Source organism: Daldinia caldariorum, assembly GCF_022478825.1.
Source record: "Daldinia caldariorum strain CBS 122874 unplaced genomic scaffold F4812scaffold_8, whole genome shotgun sequence".
NCBI lineage: Eukaryota > Fungi > Ascomycota > Sordariomycetes > Xylariales > Hypoxylaceae > Daldinia > Daldinia caldariorum.
In genome coordinates, this window is record NW_025953044.1 from 1,206,927 (window position 1) to 1,221,342 (window position 14,416).

Consider the following 14,416-nt stretch of genomic DNA (forward strand, 5'->3'; position numbering starts at 1 on the left):
AATCCACAACCGCCTAAGCCTCATTTTGTCCTTCGCATTTTGGAGCACTCAAGGACAACATTTCATCTATCGGCCTCTTAATTACCCGAGAAAAAAAAAAAAAAGAGTAAAAAAAAAAAAGGAAGAGGGAAAAAGAAGAAGAGGAAGAAGGCGGAGTTCGACGGCGAACCAAATTTAGGAAGAGAGAACAGAGAGGTTAATTGTAGCCTCACATTCTCTCTTCTTGCTCGGTCACGATCACAGTCACGTTCACGTTCAACACTCAACGATTATATCCAGCCATCGTTACAAGTTTCGATCCACATAAAGAAATATTGTCAGTCAGAAGAAGAAGACATAAAACAAAACACACATAGGAACACACTGAACACATCGGTGCCTGAGGTGGCTGATGACTTTTACCCAAATACGGACTTAACACCACCTCCGCCTTATTCGCATTATTCGTATTAACTAGGTATTATACATCTAAATCTTTTGCGACCAAACTTCTCTTCTACCCTATTACGAGCCATACTTTTTCTTTTTTTCCTTTTTTTCTCTTTTTTTTTTTTGCCCTTTACATCTTTATATCCTCCATAGACACTACATACACCACTTACCTACGACAGCTACATATGAATGTGCGTGCAACCCAACTCTTCTCCATACTAGATACCTATACTACCGGTTCACTGTTACCATTCTCCTCAACCAATCCAATTTTATCTGGTCCAGTTACTGACCTGACTGATCTGTCTTGGACCATAAGCCTACCAGTCCCATTCTCTTCCATTCATCCTCCTGCCCCCCCCCCCCCCCCCATCCCGCATCCCACCCTGATATTCCTTCCCATGCTGACAGCAGCCCTATTCTAGTCTCGGTCACTCCCACCACCATTATTCGGCACCTCACATATACTTCATCATCTGTAGCTTGAGAACCTCAACTCGGCCATTTGCGCTTCAATATTCAAACCTTGCAACCTCCCGATACGACTCGAGATAACCAGATCACAACAATGATTAGCCGTATTTCGTACTCCCCGAGGGCTGCTTTTGTTCATTTTCTTTCCTGATTTCCGGCTACTCTGACGTCGTTATACCGAAGCTATTGGTCTTCTCGATCGTTGAGTACATTTGTTCATACGGGGCTCTGATCAGCATTTGCGAGATTGTCGCCGTCATTCTTTCTGTCCTTATCGAGAACCAGCGATACGTTTTGTCGACTGTACTTAGCTTCGAACGCGACCCGTACAAACTATGGCGACAGCACCCTCAGCAACCGCTGGTCCTAAGAAGTTGTCCTTCGCCAAGGTATGCCTACTCTAAGCCACGACTGAGGACACTTCGTTTCCGCGCGTTGTTTCCCTTCCCATCTTATTAGTATTTAGCTGACAAGTAACCTAGGTGGTTGCGTCTAAACCTAAAGAAAACATGCCTATTGTTCCGGCTTCACGAGTTGCCGTACCGGCTATGGAACATCGCTTGCAGCCTGCTGTGGCTTCCTCCAATCCTGCCGCCACGACTAAGAGCACAAATACCACAACGAACTCTGGAAATAATCCGGTAGCTTCCGCCAAGCCTCCTTTAGCTTCTAAAGAAAATGGCACGGTGACTGCTCCACCTAATAGCACGACTGTTGATGGTTCCAAGCCCGCGCAAGGCGGGAAAGATGCGCATGCCTCTCTCTCTACTGCTAGCGCTTCGTCCACGCCCAGCCTGGTCGTGAATGGCTCATCTTCTTCACTAAGCGAAGCCCATAATAAGAATGAAAACGGGGCTTCAGTATCAGATGACGCTTCGCAAAGAGCTGATTCTAACTCGGAGATGGGTACTAAGGCACCTAGCCTTGATGGAAAGAGTATTACTTCGGGTACCACATTTGCGCTTGATGAAAAGGAATCCCTGCGCCCGGACGACAGTGCTAGTGTAAAAGCGTCCGCAGAAGATGACGAGTCTTTTTCGATAAGGGGTTCACTAATTGCTAACTCTCGAATTGGTTCTGAAGTGGCTCGCATCCATCGTCTTAGGATTGGTGACATGCCAGAAAGGCGAATTGTTCAGATACTTCCCGAGCTGCAAGATAAGGGAATTGCTACCCCCCAGAGCGGTGTTTCTAGCCAGCAGCCTCCAGCAGAACAACCTCAGACTTTAGGAATCGTTAACGGGTCGTCCGATGCCTTTACCTCAACTTATGGCCAGAACCCGGACGAGAAACTTTTGGAAGCTATGCAATCTCCAAAGGATCGGATTTTTCTCCTACGGCTGGAGCAGGAAGTTATTAACTTTGTTCAGTCTTCTAAGTGAGTATAGATTTGGCTCCCATAAGATTTCGAGGTGCTGATATTTGGCTAGGGAGCCCTATATGGATCTTCCACCGAACAATTCATTCTGCAGAATGTTAACCCACAAGCTCGCCGACTATTATCACATGACGCATTCCTTTGAAGCTATTCAAGGCTCCGTCCGTATATTCCGCACCCCATTCTGCCGAGTGCCTCCCTCCTTGGCTAGTATTGTCGGCACTACTACTAATAACAGTACTAATTCAACACCTCAACTCTTACCCAAAAAGATCATGAGGCGTGGCGAGGACGGCGGATCAGGACAAGCTAGTACCAGTCCATCCAAAGCAACCTCTGAAGTAGGGAGTGACGGCAAGGAGAAATCGGCTACGACGAAGGACAAGTATGTAGTACTGGCCATTTACGTAAATTCAGTGCTGACCGTACCTTAGACCCACTAGAGAAGAACGTGAAGAGGCATACAAGCAGGCCCGCGAGAGAATCTTTGGCAGTTCAGACAAACCTGGAGAGACCACACCAGGTGAGATATGAGCTTCGTATTTGACTAATAACATCCCCAAGTCGCTAATCGTTAATAGATAATGACGATGCAAATGGCATCTCTCGAGCAAGTTCTGTGTCGGCGAAGGACAAGTCAAACCTTGGGAAGCGAGGAAAGACGGGTAAGCAGCGGAGAGATGATTCTGAAAGCTTCGATTCTCGGTCACAATATCAACCGTATTATCACCCTCACCAACCTGGTTGGACGACACCTCAATACATTCCCATTGGGCATCCGCAATACAGTAGTCCTGTTCAACCGCCATACCCAAACCCGATGCCGCAGGCTTATGCACCTCCTGCGCAACCCTATCCAACTATGATGCCTAACGCGGCATTCCCGCAATATGGTACCATACCAATGGTAAGTGTTATCTTAATATATGTACTCGCATAAGTTATACACATACCTAGGTGGCTAACATTGTTCAACAGTATCCTCCTCAAACGCAGGTCACTCCACCGCGGTATGCTGCATCTGCTAGCAGCACGGGTACTTACGCTGGCCCGGTCCAAACCCCGCCTCCTCAACAATGGCAACCCAACTATAACCAGGCCCCATCACTAAGTCCTTATCAAAGTCGGGCTGCTCAGCCTCAGACTCCGGGAAACCCAGGGCCAGTAGGTATTCCTTACGCATTTGGACAGCTTCCTGCGAATGCCAATCCCCATGACCCCAAAAGCCAGCATCCTATTCCAGGGAGTTACAATCGACACGCATTTAATCCTAAGACCCAGTCGTTTGTCCCTAGCAATGGCATGGTACAAGTCCAACCTCCGCTACCTCCCTATAACATGGGCGGGCATGGTAGCCCCCAGGTTGGTTCACCTCATCTAGCCTATAGTGCATATAGCGGTTCTCCCGCTCCGCCTCAAGCGTACGTAGGCGGTCCAGGCTACGGGATGAGTCGGCAAGGATCTAACAGCTCCTTGCCAGCTTATCACCCACCCCTTCCTCAACATCCTTCGGCACACCTACCCCAGGTCCCGGCCCAGGTGCCTAACAAACCTAGCATTCCTCCACCGACCGGCCCAACCCAGACTTTCAGCCACCTACCTACTTACGGCAATCCGGCCACCCTGCCGCAAAAGCCACCCACTGGAATATAGACAAAAACTGGCGCAACGCAACATGTGCATGAAAAGTTAGCAAGCATTAGTGGTGTTTATTCTTTTCGGTGAGGACTTGAGACACTTTTAAGGCGGATGGATAAAGGGAACCTTACAGAGACAACGACACCGGCGTAAATTGGCGGGTTGTTGTATTGGTATCATTGGCTGGCGTTCTGGCGAAGGGCAAAGCTTTTAATTAAAGACGTTGATGATAGGATGGGAGCTTCTTGCCCCGTATTAGTGGGTATTGAAGTTGAAGGTGTCCGGTATTATTCCCATTCTGTTTTGAAGTAAAAAGGGATGGACTCCTCTCGGCAACTAGGTTGCGAGTACCTAGCACGACAAGATATAGTATCTACTTTATAAGGCGTAGAGTAAAGCAAGCACGACAACAATTTTACATTATTTCACATTCAATTTTATTTACTCCTTCTCAAGGCAACACATATACACCTAGGTTACCTTAGGTAGTAGGTATGCATGTGTCGACATACCTTATCATTCAACGGGTGTTTAAAAAATATGTGATGGTACTTGGGGGTTTCAGAATCCTATTTTTCATTGCTGCAATAGCGTTTCCCTTTCTAAATAAAGACTGGAGATACCCCCTGAGTAACAACCAGACGCAAACGCCTAAGATGACCACTTGTGCGTCCTTCACAAGTTTTACTTCGCGACCTTTTTTTTCCCCCATCGCTCCTGGCCTGGCCCCTTGCCAATTGCGTTAGAGGTATGTATTCATCTGTAAGTGTACCTAAGGTGAGCACCGCACTGACGGCCCCCTTTTTGTTTTCTTCGTATCCCACTACCTAGTACCACCATGCATTCAGGCTCTCAATTTTTTAATTTTTATGGCTACCACCTTCGCGCTTTCTCTTAACAAAAATAACAGAGCACAGAGATAAACCCAGGTCATCGCAACGTACGTAGGACTTTTACATCTCTTCTTATTCATTACTCGGCTTCTGGATTTTGGGGAGGCGGGGAGGCGGGAGGGAGGGGGCGTGTGTTGTGCGAAGTTAGATTCACTCGCCGTTCTCGCGAGGCTCACGGGGTTCCCGTTGCCCGCCGCCTCGGCCACCGCCACGACCGCCTCGCTTACCGCCTCGCTGGCCCCTCTCGCCGCGCTCGCCCTTGCGGTCGCCACCTTCCTTGCCGTCTTCCTTGCCGTCGGTCTTACCGGCGTCGTCAGCGGCCAGGGCGGCGGTGGCCAGGCGCTGGCTGAGGTCGATCTGGGTGCGGATGCTGTTGGCGAGGTAGCTGACCATGAGCACGTCCTGGATGTGGTTGTTGAAGTCGGCCTCGACGGTGGTGGGGTCCACCTTGGGGGCCAGCGACAGCGCGCTCATCAGGTACTGGCCCAGCGCGTTGTTGGGCTCCCGCTCCTCGTCGATCACTCCGCCCACGTACTCCGACACCCGCTCCAGCAGGTCCTGCGCGTGCTCGAGGCTCCGCGTCAGCGACTCCACGTCCGAGATGACGGGCGCGGCCCGGGCCTCGGCGTCCCGCGCGCTCGAGATCAGGTCGAGGGCGGAGCGCTCGGCGTCGTTGTACACGAGGCGGTGGGGGACCTGGATGAAGAGGCAGGACTCGGAGGCGCGCTCGGCGTTGACGGCGATGGGGGCGGAGATGTAGGCCCTGGTCTGGACGGGGGTGCCGGGCTCGGCGGAGACGGTGAGGTGGATGGCCGGGTGGGGGAAGGTTCCGGTCTCGGGGCTGGCGAAGAAGTTCTGGATGAGGGCGCTGAAGGAGTTGAGCTCGTGGGAGGTGGTGTACCAGCCGAGCAGGACCTCGCGCGGGTGGGCGCGCAGGTGCAGCGACAGCATGTTCTTCTGGTACTCGACGTCGACCTCGACCTGGTCCTCGTTCTCCGTGTGCGGGATCGCGAACGACGACGCCACGCTCACCTCGCTGCCGTCCTCGGACCGGGTGCCCACGAGGGCGCCGATGACGCGCGACGAGCTCGTCGGCGCGGGGCGGAGGTCGCGGCGGGTGGCATGGTCAAGGATGGAGAGGATGGCCTGTTATTGTGATAAGTATTAGTTATATTATATACCTACTCGACTAGACAGATAGATAGATAGATAGATAGATAGAAGAAGACTACTCGATAGTATAGAGTAGAGAGGGGGGAGGGGGGGTAGAATAAGAGAGGGAGAGAGGTCAAGAGCAAAACCAGGACCAAGACCAAGACCAAGATAACAGTGGCTTGACATACTTGTGGTAGGATATTAACGGAGAGCGGGGAAAGATTGCTGTGGAAATTCAACGTCGGTGCCAGAGGTCGCGACAGATGAAGAAACGGTTCCGTATCCACGGCCATGATTGCGGTATTCGGGAGGCCGGTTTTTTTGGTGTTTTATGGGGAAAGGGGGGAGAGTGTTTGGTTGACGATAGCAAATATTGCTGTTTTGCTGTCTCTCAGTCCAATTAATCGAACCCTTTATTTTTTCCCTTTCTTTTTTTTTTCTTCTTTTATTTTATCTTTTTGCCTGCAGGCGTTGTAATTTTCACGTTCTGGGCGTAGTGGGGTTCGCACCAGGTTGTGGGCAAGGCTGAACAATTTTGGGGGGGGGGCAAAAGATAAAGGAATTAAAAGTCTAGGTTGGACAGGGATAGTTGACGTAGCGATTGGTGTGGAGTGTGGCTCGGATCTACCTGGGATCCACTTGGAAAGGCTTGCGTTTAAGAATTTCTGCAAGGCTGATTGACGATGAACCTTCAATTAGAAATTTAGAATTTCCCTTACAAGATTTTAATGCGGTATTGGGATTTTTATTTTTAGTAAATAATGCAATCTTAATTGTTTTCAGAAAACCAAATAACCCCTCTGGCCTCATTCACATCATATAATGCCTGGTAAATTTAGAGGAGGCCCTCGTCGGGGAGGTGCTCCTAGAGGAAGAGGAGCAGGCCGAGGTCAAGGAGGTCGAGGTCGAGGAGGTCGAGGAGGAAAATTTAATGGAAAAAGATCGTTTGGAGGCGGCCCCAAGTTTGACAGTGCAAGAATCATTGACTCAGAGTAAGTTTCATATTGCGCTCACTACTGTCTATAATTAAATTGAATGATCAATTATTAATACATATCATAGGGAATCAGAAAATGAAGTATCAGAAGCAGAGGATGAACTACCATCAGACGATGCTTCTGAAAATGATGCTTCTGGATCAGAAGACGAGCAGGAAAAATCTACTAGCCGGCCTTATTTTGCGTTAATGCAAAGTTTATCTAAAGAGTCATCAGCTCCAAGCGCTAAAAGGAGAAAGCTTGACATTCAGCCTGGAGAAGCAAAGTCTGATAAACCTAAGCAGCAAGAAGCTACTTCAATTGATGAACACGAAGCTGCAGATGAAGAACGAGACGTCGATCATGTGGATGAAGCGGAGGAAGGACCAGAAAATGAAGTTGAGGTGGACGATGATGACGATGACGATGATGATATCCCAGATTCATCTGATCCGTTCGAAACCCACTTCGTCAATCCAGATCAGAATGAGGTACAAAAACGTCTGAAGTCTATTGAAAATAACGAATATTCTCAATCTCATTCCGAGCAAAATGGATGGAGATTAATACGAAACTTCCCTGGGAAAGACTTAACTAAACCAGCACCCCTCCCCACCCCTATCTCAAGCCCGTCCAGTCTTGAACTCAAGAGTCGACTTGCCGAAGTGGCCAACCGAAAACGTCCGACGTTCGATAAGTTAGAGCAAGTTCTCTATCCATTGACTTTTGCTTATAACGATATATTATTTTCTGGACGAACTACCAAGAATGCTGAGAACCTGCGCCGAATGGCATGCCTTCATAGTGTTAATCATGTCTTTAAGTATGTCACCTCCGCCAAAAAAAAAGTTGATCTCAAATAATAGCTACGGTCCGCTGACTTCACCACAGAACTCGAGATCGAGTAATTAAAAACAATGCTAAACTCGCTAAGGAGACCGAGAATAGCGACTTCGAGCCAAGAGACCAGGGTTTTACCCGTCCGAAAGTCCTGATGCTGCTTCCTACCCGGCACTCGGCTGTCAAGATGGTCAACATGATTTGCGACTTGTGCGAGCCGGAGCAGCAGGAGAACAGAAAACGGTTTGACGAATCATACCTCGATAAGGATGCCAAGTTTTCGGAGGACCGCCCAGAAGATTTCCGGGAGCTCTTCGAAGGCAACGATGATGACATGTTTCGCATCGGCATCAAGTTCACACGGAAGACCATCAAGTACTTTGCGCAATTCTACAATTCGGATATCTTGATAGCGTCCCCGCTCGGCCTGCGCATGGCCATCGGGTCCGAGGAGGACAAGAAGCAAAAGAAGGTCGACTTTGATTTCCTAAGTTCCATAGAGGTTGTAGTGGTCGACCAGGCCGACGCCTTGCTCATGCAGAATTGGGAGCACGTCGAGTACATCTTCGAGCACCTCAACCTCCAGCCGCGCGAGGCTCACGATTGTGACTTCAGCCGAGTTCGTGAGTGGTACCTCGACAAGCAGGCCCAGCACTACCGACAAACTCTCGTCCTATCCGCCTTCAACACACCCGAACTAGTCGAACTGCATCGTCGCTTCGGTACCAACTGGGCCGGCCGCCTACGTGTGCAACCCGAAGCCTATCCCGGCGCTATCGAGGAGCTCGGCATCAGGGTGAAGCAGACGTTCTCGCGGTTCGAGGCGCCCTCGGTCGCCGCCGAGCCCGACGCCAGGTTCGAATACTTCACCAGCGCCGTCATACCGGCGCTCACGAAGCGCGCCAAGGGCCAGGACCTCGGCGGCACCCTGATCCTCGTCCCGTCGTACCTCGACTTCGTGCGCGTGCGCAATTACTTCGCGACGTCCCCCGCCTGCGCTGCTCTCGCGTTCGCCGCGGTGTCCGAGTACGCCGACGTCCCGGAGGCGTCGCGCGCGCGCTCCCACTTCGCCAGCGGCCGCCACCAGGTCCTGCTGTACACGGAGCGCGCGCACCACTTCCGGCGGTACGCGCTGCGCGGCGTGCGCCGCGTCGTCATGTACGGGCTGCCCGACAACCCGACCTTCTACAAGGAGATCGTGGGCGGGTATCTGGGGCGCAGCGAGAGGGACCTGAAACTCGAGCCGGGGAAGGGGACCGTGAGGGTCATGTTTTCCAAGTACGATCTTCTCAAGCTGGAGAGGGTCGTGGGGTCTAAGAGGGTGGGCAGGATGATTAAGGAGAAGGGGGATACATTTGATTTTGTATGAGAACATTAGAGGTAGGTACCTAGTAAATATTAGGAGAGGAGAGGTGAGGTGAGGTAGATTGAGTTGATTCACAGGCGAATATTAGGTGTAAATAGATATATGTGAATAGGGAATTTTTACTTCTTTTTTGCTTTCTTGTATTTCTTGCGGGTATGGTTATGGTTATAGTACAACAGCCGTTTCTCATCATGCCTGGCTCTAAGGGGGTTGGGTTGGTTGATTGATCCCTTTCTAGACGGATCGTAATAGTACTTGTACATTTCTTTTCCCCGATACTCTCTCCCACTTACTGGAATTTGAAGAAATCCCAGGCAAGTAATAACCATGCCCGGACTCAAGCCATACGATCAAATCTTGCTCTTCCTAAGTTTTCTTTCCTATCATAGCAAGACTGAACCAGGCCTAATCAAAACCCTTCGTTCCCCGCTCTTCATCCTCCTTCGTAGAACCAACCGCAGATTTTTATTTTTATTTTTATTTTATTTTTTTATCCCCCTTCCTTCGACTAGCTCGTAGCAGCAGCCTCCGATCCCCCCGACCCCTCCTCTTGCGGACCACCAGCAGCAGCAGCAGCAGCACCCTTGCCGCCCAACCGTAGGGCGCCGACTTTCTTGACCATGTCGTCGAAGGCGGCCTGGCCGTCCGGGCGGTAGCGGGTGACCTTCTGGCGGTTGAGCAGGGTGAGCTGGTTGTGGGGGCGGCCGAGGCGCTGGTCGCGCGCGACGGCCGCCGCCGTCATCGCGAACCGCAGGTCCTTGGGCCCGTCTACCAGCTCCAGGATCGCCGACTCGCCTTGGTCGTACCGCGACTTGGGCTCCGTCCGCAAGACCCGCGTGTACCCGCCCGGCCGCGAGGCGTACCGCTGGCGCAGCTCCCCGAAGAGTTTTGGGAGCAGGTTGTGGGGGGTCTGTTTGGCGGGGAAGAGAGAGAGGGAGAAAGATAGGTTAGTAATATTCTTGCTTTTATCTTCTTCTTCTTCTTTTTATTCTGAGCTACCTATACAGCATGGTAATGATACGGATGATAAAGACGACTTATACATGGTGTAATTGGGAGGAAGGGAAGGAAATTAGGGACCAATCGTACATATAAGATACCCGTCGCTTTCCTCCTGCTGGTCTCGTTGTTCCTCTTAGCCAGGGTGATGAGCTTCTCTGCCAGACGCTGGGTTTCTTTGGCCTTGGGCCATGTCGTCCGGACGGACTCGTGCTGGACGAGGGCGGTTACCAAGTTTCGCAGCAGGGCCTGTCGGTGGGAGGATTTCCGACTCAGGTGTCGGTACTTGACTAGACCACCCGCCATCCTTCAAGGTTTTGTTTTGACCGGACGGTTCGATCTCGGGTGTTGTGTTACGATTGGTGGTGGATTTTCGGTTGCAAAGGTGGGATGGGTTGATTTGACAATTTGACGACGATTTGAAGGTTCAAATTATTGGCTGAGGGTACAAAAGTACAAAGCTAGGTACTTTGAATTTTTTGGATCTTGGATCTGGGTGTCCAATCAGAAGACCCACACTGTGAAGTAAGTACCTAGGTACTTATGGAAGTTGGAACAAGTAAGCGTGACTTTCGTCATTTGTTAAACGTCAAGCTTCCATTCAATGCAGTTATTCCATTCAATATTCACATACATCACAACATATTCAAACATCCCACCAAAAACAATTGAGCTTGACTCTTTACATAAACCTACAAGAAAACTAAAACTTCCATCAAGTTATAAATAATTGGTCTCTTATAGCACTTGCGCCATTGCGCGCATATTAAACAGCTCAAAATGGGCTTCGTTACTGGATTCGTACGTTTTTACCTTTATCATGACATCGTCTTATATATAGGACAGCAAACTAACAAAGCTTCTCCTTCACTCATACAGACTGGAGGTGTAACCCTCACCCTCTCAGTAGCTTATCTAAGTGTCCTAGCACACCAACGACACCGAGAACGCCAAGCTGCTATCCTGCGGCAGCAGACTCGTTTACTATCCGCCATCATTGACCCGCTGCTGCCTGTTCTGCCACCCACCAGGGCTGAGCGTGCGGCGGCTGACCGTGCCAATTTCATTGAGAGAGCTAAGGATCGCTGGAACTCCGAGATAGAGGATGCTGTTCATTGGGTTCAGAATAAGGACTGGGAGGAGACCCGCGAGAATGTCGAGATTGCTCTCGCTAGACTCTGGGCAAGAGCATTTGGTGATGCTCAGGGACCGGCGGAGAAGGTTGAAGATGTTGCGGCAAACGCCAAGGCCGTTGTGAATGAGAAACTGGACCAGGGCAAGGAAAAAGCTGCCAGTGTAGCAGCAGCAGCTAAAAGTGCGTATGCGGATGCAAAGGCCAAGGGCTCCGAGGTGGTTGTAAAGACAGAAGAGAAGGCCCAGGAAGCAAAGGGCTCGTTTCTAAGTAGGCTCTGGGGAGCAAAGGATACAGCTGACAAGGCAAAGTCGGCAGTGGTAGAAGGGGCCAAGCAAAAGGGTAACGAACTCTCATCACAACTATCCGAGGAAGAGAGGGTACTTAACCAACGATATCAGGGGTCAACTTCACTTAATCAGAGTCCGGATGAGGTATTAGCTGCACGATACACCTCAGCTGGACAGCAGGACAAATCTCAACTAAAGGCTTTATAAATAGGGAATAACGAGTAAGTTTCACTCCCTGCCTCTGTGCCTCTCTGTTTATTGTTCATAGAGCAAGAAAAGCGTTCAAGCAATTAAGTAGTAACGGATGTACATTTTGTTGTATGCAAATTACAACTTCAGTTAGACAATTGATTAAATGTCAGATAGCTAAGATACCTTATCAGTCCGTTCCTGCCATTGGTTGCGTTGGCAGATAGGCAGTGAATAAAATCAGGCACAAATCTGGTAGTATCACGCACTTGGACGGCGGCAGTTTGCTTCACTCCAGCAACAGGCTGCTAAATTTCCACGTCCTGAATCTTGCCGACGTACCCTTCCCTCTTAACTTTTTTTATTTTTTTATTTTCCTGACGCCTAGAACATTGAACATCGCGCATCAATTCAATTCAACGCAACGCAAAGCATCGCAGCCCTCATCATCAACCGTTAAGCACTGATTAAATATCATCTAGAATCTGCTTATCAAGGTAAGAACGACAGCATTCCTTATAGATAAATAATAGCAAGATACTAAATTTCCATTCTAGAATGCCGGGCCCCTTCGATTCTTCGCATCGCCGCGGCAGAAGCTGCACTAGGAGTGTCAGACGTCGCCGCCCTACGTCTCTCACTTCTGCCTCCGGCGATGAATCGCCTTCAACTTCTGAACGAAAGAAGCAAGATCGTTCGCAGTCCGACAAGCAGGACGTTGCCGTACCTCACATAAACGTCCAGGCACCCACTCCTCCGCTATTGCAGCGTAACTTATCGGATTTGGAGGCAGAGTACAATGACCAGTCTTACCGTGCACGCCAGTCTAATGATAAAGGTAAAGGAAAGGGCAACGTCCTGCAAAAGGAAAAAGGAAAAGATGATTCGAACGTGAAGGTTCGCAAAAATCGCTGCACTCACGTCCATCACCATCATTACCACGTCCATAACCACGCTCATCACTACCATATTCAGGACGACAAACTGGTGGGTGAGCCCATCCACGAGGTAGAGCATTCAATTTACTGTGTTCTGCCCTTTGACGAGTCGGATCCTTACGCAGCTGTGAGATACAACAACGAGCACCACCAAAAGCACTTGGACCAGCACAAAGACGTGGAAAAGCAGAAGCAGTTCCAGCCTAGCTACCCGAACCGTAACGGCAATGGCAACGCTTTCCAAAACTCGGGCCCCTCTCAACAGCAGCAGCAGCAGAATCAGGACCGCCCTCAGCAAAACACTCTTTCTGGCTCTACAATTACGCGAGTTCCCGCTTCCGCCCCTGTTCAAGCCCAAGCTCAAGCTCAAGCCTCATCCGCCTCTCACCCCAGCAGCACCCTTGCCCGCACTTACTTCTCACAAACTTTATACAGTCGCCGACCCGAACGAACTCCCGGCGTTCCTGTGACGCATCCGTACCGCGAGAACCTGGAAGGTAACAGTGCTGATGAAGAGAATTGGATCCCTGCTCCCGGTGCTTCGTACAGCGCGTCGGCCCTCGCGAGGGCCGACGACGAAGCCAGCGCCATCGTCCAGGCTCAGGCCCCGCACCCCCAGACCCCGAGCCCTTCCGGCTCCCACTCCACGCTGACCACGATCTCCCGCGGCATCGTGTACACCGGACGAGATCGCGACGATCTCTACCGCTCCAGTGACGAGGCGGCAGCCAAGAAGGCAAAGAAGAACAACGGCAAGAATCGCAAGGGTTTTCGTGCTTGGCTCGCTCGTCGTCTGAGAGGCTAAAAGACGGGGACTTGACGCTGCGGCTTGACTTGACTTAGCATTGTGTCCTGTGGATGTGTTTCCTCGGTGATATGGATATGGAGTCGCGGGAAAAGGAGGGAGGTGAAAGGGGGACGGACAGATAAGTGTGTCTGTGCGCCCGTGCGTGTGCTTTTGCGTGTGTGAAAGAAAAAGGAAAATAGGAAGGAAAAAAATAATGGATTCAATGGGGTCAGATACTGATTGACCGACGATACAAGACAGCAGAGGGAGCAATGCGTGCATAATAAGGGTTGTTGGCGCTCGGAGTGAGTTGCCCACATACACACCCACACATACACGCACGCACGCACGAAGGATAATTTTCATGAGTCAAAGCATTTTATGATCACGGCCGTTAATCACAGGGGGGGGAGAGATATGGAGGGAGAGAGAGAAAGAAGTAAGCCATCTAGGTAGTTGGCTCTATAATTACGATACGGCAGCACGTTTCATGAGTTTTTCTTTTATGTGCTTCTTTTCTTAATATTTGATGCACGGCAGTCTACTACTACTCTCATAGCAGGACACTTGCACATCTACCTAGCCAGGTCTACCTAGCAGCAGACGCAGACATGCCCAGTCAGACCAGTCTCCTACCAGGTAATTACAGGTCGTCACCCGGTCAGTCAGTCAACCAGCTACGAAAGCAAAACAGATGTGCTATCCAGTTTCTCATCCATGTATAATAATTTGCATCAGGTTCCTATACCTTAATCTAGGTTAGGGTCGGTTAGGTACCTAGTCTTTCGTTTCATTAATTGCGCCGAATTCAACAAAAAGGGATGCTTCACATAGCACCGTTATTTATGCACTTCATTCATTCTGTTGTGCCCCTTCCAAAAGGTTGCTACTTAAAGCACATCGTAAACTACCTCCTATCTAACCTAAG

At 50.2% G+C, this 14,416-nt stretch overlaps 6 protein-coding genes across 6 annotated transcripts; 4 read left to right on the plus strand and 2 right to left on the minus strand.

Moving 5' to 3' along the window:
- Nucleotides 1-1,049: 1,049 nt before the first annotated feature.
- On the plus strand, nucleotides 1,050-4,177 carry F4812DRAFT_390090 (uncharacterized protein). The gene is made up of 6 exons (XM_047932110.1): nucleotides 1,050-1,295; nucleotides 1,389-2,284; nucleotides 2,337-2,669; nucleotides 2,719-2,807; nucleotides 2,866-3,191; nucleotides 3,263-4,177. Exons 1-6 carry the CDS (start codon nucleotides 1,242-1,244, stop codon nucleotides 3,935-3,937), a joined length of 2,373 nt encoding a protein of 790 aa, XP_047790402.1. The 5' UTR covers nucleotides 1,050-1,241; the 3' UTR covers nucleotides 3,938-4,177.
- Nucleotides 4,178-4,817: 640 nt separating this feature from the next.
- F4812DRAFT_471339 (Mov34-domain-containing protein) lies at nucleotides 4,818-6,263 on the minus strand (the record flags this gene model as incomplete). Its single annotated transcript, XM_047939086.1, has 2 exons — nucleotides 4,818-5,961; nucleotides 6,159-6,263. 2 exons carry the CDS (start codon nucleotides 6,261-6,263, stop codon nucleotides 4,966-4,968), a joined length of 1,101 nt encoding a protein of 366 aa, XP_047790403.1. The 3' UTR covers nucleotides 4,818-4,965.
- A 247-nt stretch (nucleotides 6,264-6,510) lies between these two features.
- F4812DRAFT_390029 (DUF1253-domain-containing protein) lies at nucleotides 6,511-9,214 on the plus strand. Its single transcript, XM_047932109.1, has 3 exons — nucleotides 6,511-6,962; nucleotides 7,033-7,770; nucleotides 7,839-9,214. The coding sequence occupies exons 1-3, from the start codon at nucleotides 6,793-6,795 to the stop codon at nucleotides 9,154-9,156; spliced, it is 2,226 nt and encodes a 741-aa protein (XP_047790404.1). The 5' UTR covers nucleotides 6,511-6,792; the 3' UTR covers nucleotides 9,157-9,214.
- Nucleotides 9,215-9,411: 197 nt separating this feature from the next.
- Nucleotides 9,412-10,649, minus strand: F4812DRAFT_390120 (ribosomal protein L17). The gene is made up of 2 exons (XM_047932111.1): nucleotides 10,243-10,649; nucleotides 9,412-10,063 (listed from the first exon to the last, which is right to left on the minus strand). Exons 1-2 carry the CDS (start codon nucleotides 10,456-10,458, stop codon nucleotides 9,662-9,664), a joined length of 618 nt encoding a protein of 205 aa, XP_047790405.1. The 5' UTR covers nucleotides 10,459-10,649; the 3' UTR covers nucleotides 9,412-9,661.
- A 97-nt stretch (nucleotides 10,650-10,746) lies between these two features.
- F4812DRAFT_428826 (uncharacterized protein) lies at nucleotides 10,747-12,063 on the plus strand. Its single transcript, XM_047934220.1, has 2 exons — nucleotides 10,747-10,953; nucleotides 11,032-12,063. Exons 1-2 carry the CDS (start codon nucleotides 10,933-10,935, stop codon nucleotides 11,779-11,781), a joined length of 771 nt encoding a protein of 256 aa, XP_047790406.1. The 5' UTR covers nucleotides 10,747-10,932; the 3' UTR covers nucleotides 11,782-12,063.
- Nucleotides 12,064-12,321: 258 nt separating this feature from the next.
- On the plus strand, nucleotides 12,322-13,506 carry F4812DRAFT_459374 (uncharacterized protein; the record flags this gene model as incomplete). The annotated part of the gene is made up of 1 exon (XM_047937533.1): nucleotides 12,322-13,506. The coding sequence occupies one exon, from the start codon at nucleotides 12,322-12,324 to the stop codon at nucleotides 13,504-13,506; it is 1,185 nt and encodes a 394-aa protein (XP_047790407.1).
- Nucleotides 13,507-14,416: the final 910 nt, after the last annotated feature.

Coding starts and splice junctions, on each gene's coding strand:
- F4812DRAFT_390090 (XM_047932110.1), top strand. CDS start 1,242: ATGGCGACAGCACCCTCAGCAACCGCTGGTCCTAAGAAGTTGTCCTTC. Junction 2,808..2,865: donor ACCTGGAGAGACCACACCAG/GTGAGATATGAG, acceptor AATCGTTAATAG/ATAATGACGATGCAAATGGC. Junction 3,192..3,262: donor AATATGGTACCATACCAATG/GTAAGTGTTATC, acceptor ATTGTTCAACAG/TATCCTCCTCAAACGCAGGT.
- F4812DRAFT_390029 (XM_047932109.1), top strand. CDS start 6,793: ATGCCTGGTAAATTTAGAGGAGGCCCTCGTCGGGGAGGTGCTCCTAGA. Junction 6,963..7,032: donor GCAAGAATCATTGACTCAGA/GTAAGTTTCATA, acceptor TACATATCATAG/GGAATCAGAAAATGAAGTAT. Junction 7,771..7,838: donor AGTGTTAATCATGTCTTTAA/GTATGTCACCTC, acceptor ACTTCACCACAG/AACTCGAGATCGAGTAATTA.
- F4812DRAFT_390120 (XM_047932111.1), bottom strand. CDS start 10,458: ATGGCGGGTGGTCTAGTCAAGTACCGACACCTGAGTCGGAAATCCTCC. Junction 10,064..10,242: donor AAGCGACGGGTATCTTATAT/GTACGATTGGTC, acceptor CCCGCCAAACAG/ACCCCCCACAACCTGCTCCC.
- F4812DRAFT_428826 (XM_047934220.1), top strand. CDS start 10,933: ATGGGCTTCGTTACTGGATTC. Junction 10,954..11,031: donor TGGGCTTCGTTACTGGATTC/GTACGTTTTTAC, acceptor TCACTCATACAG/ACTGGAGGTGTAACCCTCAC.